This window comes from Triticum aestivum, chromosome 2B (assembly GCF_018294505.1).
Source record: "Triticum aestivum cultivar Chinese Spring chromosome 2B, IWGSC CS RefSeq v2.1, whole genome shotgun sequence".
NCBI lineage: Eukaryota > Viridiplantae > Streptophyta > Magnoliopsida > Poales > Poaceae > Triticum > Triticum aestivum.
The window spans coordinates 363330143-363334812 of NC_057798.1; the positions used below are offsets into that span (position 1 = coordinate 363330143).

A 4670-nucleotide genomic window follows, 5' to 3' on the forward strand; every position below is an offset into this window, starting at 1 on the left:
CGCTACCCGCGGGGAAAACAGCATGCCCGCCGCCCGTGGGGGAAACCGCATGCCCAAGATCCCCGATGCAGCGGATCAGATCGAGGTCCTTTGCGCGGTGAAGGGCAACTTGGAGGAGCGGCAGCTGCAGACCACGCATCTCCCGCACACGCCGACGTGCTAGGAGGCCGCGTGCAGCAGCCTGCAGCCTCACCGCCGCCGACACGTGGCGGGTAGCGATCCAAGACGGAAACGGTGACGGCGACTGCGGGGACTGGACTTGGTGAAGCGGGACACCCGCCGGTGCGGTCGATGCGGGACCGGAGCTGACCGGCGGTGGTTGCTGCAGCTGCAGTGGCTGCTGCGGTGGCGCACCGGGCAGTGGCAGCGGTTGCTGCGGCGGAGCGCTGGGCGCGGCGGAGGCCGCCAGGAGCGGCGACTGCCACTGCAGCCAGGGCTGAGCGGTGGTGGCGATGGATGGCAGCTGCAGAGGCCCGGCGAGCGCGCGAAGGCCGCCTGGTGCGGCGGCTGCCACGACAGCCACAGCGGCGCGGGGGCGGCGATGGGCGCTGGAGGCGTGGCGGGAGCCGGTGCCGGCCACTGCGGCCACTGTGGGGCGGCGGCGGTCGGCGGCGGCAGCTGCAGCTGGGGCTGCAGCGTCCCAGCGAACGCCACGGAGGCCTCGGGATGCGGCGAGTACCACGGCAGGGCCGGCGGCCCGGTGGCGGCGGTCGGCGGCACCGGCGGCGGCCCGTAGGGGCTGGCCAGGTACAGCCGGATCCCCTGGACGGCTGTGACGAGGTCGTTGAGGACCCCGGTGATCTACTCCGGGGTGTAGGTGGCGGCCGGTGATGCGGTGGAGGGCGCCGGCATCTTGGGCGGTGGCGGCGCCGGAGGATGCGACCAGCGGCGCGGACGGGGAGGGCAGCGACGCAGTGTAGATGGCCAGCGGCGCGGTGGTGACGGTCGGCAGCGAAAGCGACGGGGTGGGCGGCGGCGAACACATGATCGGAACTGGGCTACCTGATACCAAATTGTTATGGTGCTGCTAGGAGGGCGCGAGAGGGCCGGCCGGGGGCCTTTTTGCCCACGGCCGGGCAAGAGGGAAGGGATTTCCTTCTTAATTCTTGCTTGATTAGATTGATACATCTCCTTTCTTTATATAGAGAGGTTTACTTGACTCCCAAGCAAGGCTTACTTGACCCCTAAGCAAGCGACCCTTATCTCTAATTAACCCTAAGACTAATGGGCCCATTAGGCCCATTACGTACTCTAACAACTACTCCCTCTGCAACTAAATACTACTCCCTCCGTCCGGAAATACTTGTCATAGAAATGGATATAAATGGATGTATCTAGAACTAAAATACATCTAGATACATCCATTCCTCGGACAAGTATTTCCAGATGGAGGGAGTATAATACATCTTATATTTAGTTATAGAGGGAGTATTTATTAATAGTGACATGCTTTAAGTGCCATACATAGAAATATAAGGTTATGCACAAAGTGACATACAAGGTTACAGAGTTCCATTCACAGAAATACAGTCATACACCAAAATACAAAGTGACGTACATACCGCATTTACAAAACAAAGTTCCATATTTATATACAAAGTGCCATGTTCGAAATATACAAGGTATTCAAATAAAAAAGGTGCCAAATTACAAAGTACCACATTCCCAAATATACAAAGTGCCACATCAGTAAACGTACTAAGTACCAGCAGTTTACCATCAATGCATTTGAAGTGCCAAGTTACGAAGTGCCGCATTGCGAAAATATACAAAGGTTGACATCAGTTTACAAAGTGCCACATCGGTAAACATACAAAGTACCAGCAGTACATTTTAAGCACCAGCGATACTAAATTTAAGTGCCAAACTTAAGTACCAGTAATACTAAATTTAATTGCCAAATTACAAAGTGCCATACAGTAAACATACAAAGTACCGGCAGTTTACCATCAATGTATTTTAAGTACCAGCAATACTAAATTTAAGAACCAATTTACAAATCATAGTCAAGTTCAATCAGGAGATCAGCAAAGTTCGTACTCATGTTTTAGTTAAGTTCGAACATGAGATAGCAAAGTTCATAGTTAATAAGGAAGTCTTCACTTATAAATGCATACATGCAAAGTGCTGGCTGATGTATAACAAAGTACCATATTTGAATTAATACAACACAAAAGATGCATTCAGAAAGTCTTGTACTTTCAGTTACAAAGTACCGAAATTAGTACATGCCAACCTCGGTAGAAGCCGGAACATTATAATTCACAGCGAACTTCTCTGTCTGCAGGGTGATAAACAAAGTGGTGGTAATGATGGCGGGTCAACATCTGCAGGCCAATCTCCACGGCTTAAATCTTTTGGTAGTAGATCTTTTCTTTCTAATGATGTAAGTCGTGTTCAATCATTTGAAATTAGAATATATGGCATGTTTGTTCTTAGATTCTCCTTTCTTCCATCACATCACTACCTTCAGTGGGAATCTTATTTCACTGTCTCATTTAAGTTGGGGTTTGATCTATGAACACATGAAGAAATATCTTGAACACAATTATTCATTATGGTGGTATGAGAGTTCATTTTGATGATATGGTGGAACCATAAATGCAACTTATGTTGCTAAGGGTCCTTGATGCCTCATTTTAGTTGGTCTAGCTGGTTTTTGACACATCATGTACTGCTGGAGTATATGACACCTTTCTGCTTTATCTGGAATAACATGAGCTGATTTAAACTGCCCTGTTACTAGTAATGGTATGAGTATTACTAGCAAAAGGGCCCGTGCGTTGCAACGGGAGAAAAGAATAACACGGAGAAAAGAATAACACACGCTTTTAATTTACAAAAAATTGTACTCCCTCCGTCCGAAAATACTTGTCATCAAAATGGACAAAAAGGGATGCATCTAGAACTAAAATACATCTAGATACATCCCCTTTTATTCATTTTGATGACAAGTATTTCCGGACGGAGGGAGTATATTATTTGCAGCTACGACCCAAACAAAGATGGTCTTTGCTTACAAAAGCGCAAGTTCAAAATTTCACATGTCTTCTATTTAAACATGGCTTGCATGTAGATTTAATACGTACAAAGAAACGAGCAAGTGATCTTCAATTTCGTCTCCAATCCTGATTTTGCTGAGATGTTCATCCACAATCCGGATCATTACCGATATGAAAGAAAGACGAACAATGCACTGTTGATTAAGATTGCACCCTAGATAGTATTTTTTTAAATGGTTAACAGGTAAAATAACATCACATTCAGATTCTATATATTTTTCTAATCAAATTCCATATATAACATGTTTTTAGAAGATCTGAGTACTTTAAAAAACATTTGATATGTACTGCGGGTTTAATGTAAGAAACATCAGGGGTTTTTCTATATAATAGCATGACGGACTAAGAATACCTATTTCTTTTATTAGTAATAAAGGTATAGATTTATACTTGTGTGTTTTCCATAGTCCTTGTGCAAGGCTCCATTTAGCGTCGTGGTGGTATTTCAAGAGCACACGGTATTTCCATTTCTGGATGTAAGTACTCCCTCCGTAAACTAATGTAAGAGTGTTTAGATTACTATTTTAGTAATCTAAACGCTCTTATATTAGTTTACAGAGGGAATAGTTGAAAGCATAAATAATAAAAATTTAAATGCAAAGTCTTGCTGGAATGGCAACCTGTAACCCATTGACATCATGTTTGACTGATGGCATCTCTACAAATTATTTCTTTAAATGCATTTGTGCCGAGCAACTGTAATCACATTGATTCTGACTTGCACTTAGGGACATCTTTGTGACATTTTTTCTCTTGAAGGTGGAGGCTGGACTAAGAAGGCCGCTGAATTCATGCTCAGTGGAGACAAGTTGAAAATGGAACTTATTTTTGCCAACCTGACTACCTGAGCACTCTTTGTTTGGTCCTCCTTGAGTCAGTAACTCTTGTTGACTTAACATAGAGATTTGTACAGTGCAAATGTTCATGGCTCGGAACAGTGGCTCCCCGGTAAAACAAGAGCAGCAAGATAGTACAACGATGATGGCCTGTGTTGCTACGCAATTCTTGAGCTTGTGCAAGAGTTTCGGTGCCAATCTGGCAGCTCGTTTTTGCCTGGAGTACACTTGAGTTGGATTGTTTCACAGGGGCAGACGCTGACCAGTTGGCAACATGTGGAATACTAGTAGTACTTTGCTGCCCAGTATGGTCCATTTTCCAGACACGTGTATGGCCTGTTTCTCCTCTTGGTTGTCACGGAAATGAGGCTGATAGTTGCCTACTCCGCTATAGTTAAATCGGCCATTCCGAGCCGGATCGTTCGGTTGGTGTTGTCAACATCACTCACTTTTTTACTTTTTTTATGAGAGTACGCCTAGGCATACCATAGCTTTATAGAAGACAGAATTGGAATTACAAGAAACTACCACTCGCTGTGAACAACGAGCGTAGCAGCGCACACCACATCACTCACGAACAAGTCCACACATGGACAACACCGCAAAGCAAGCTACAACACATAAGAGCCTATCCTAGGCTGACACACACACCGCGTCTCGACCGACGCCGGACGCCTCTGAAGACCACCCTTTCATAGAACCTTGCTTGTCGACGCACCATCCACCTTGAGCGCCTAAGAGGAAGTGGCAAGTGGAAGGAAGGACTTGCTCC

General features: G+C 46.4%; 1 protein-coding gene across 2 annotated transcripts in view; it reads left to right on the forward strand.

Annotated features, from left to right (window-relative positions):
- LOC123044934 (uncharacterized) overlaps positions 1 to 4359 on the forward strand; it is a 25063-nt gene extending 20704 nt beyond the window's left edge. The window contains exons 4-5 of one of the 2 annotated variants that reach the window (XM_044467812.1): positions 2288 to 2360; positions 3822 to 4359. In XM_044467812.1, the coding sequence (XP_044323747.1) occupies positions 2288 to 2360; positions 3822 to 3910 (162 nt within the window). In that variant the 3' untranslated portion in view covers positions 3911 to 4359. Of the gene's footprint in view, positions 1 to 2287; positions 2387 to 3821 lie in introns of both variants that reach the window. The other variant, XM_044467813.1, reaches the window with a different exon arrangement.
- Positions 4360 to 4670: the final 311 nt, after the last annotated feature.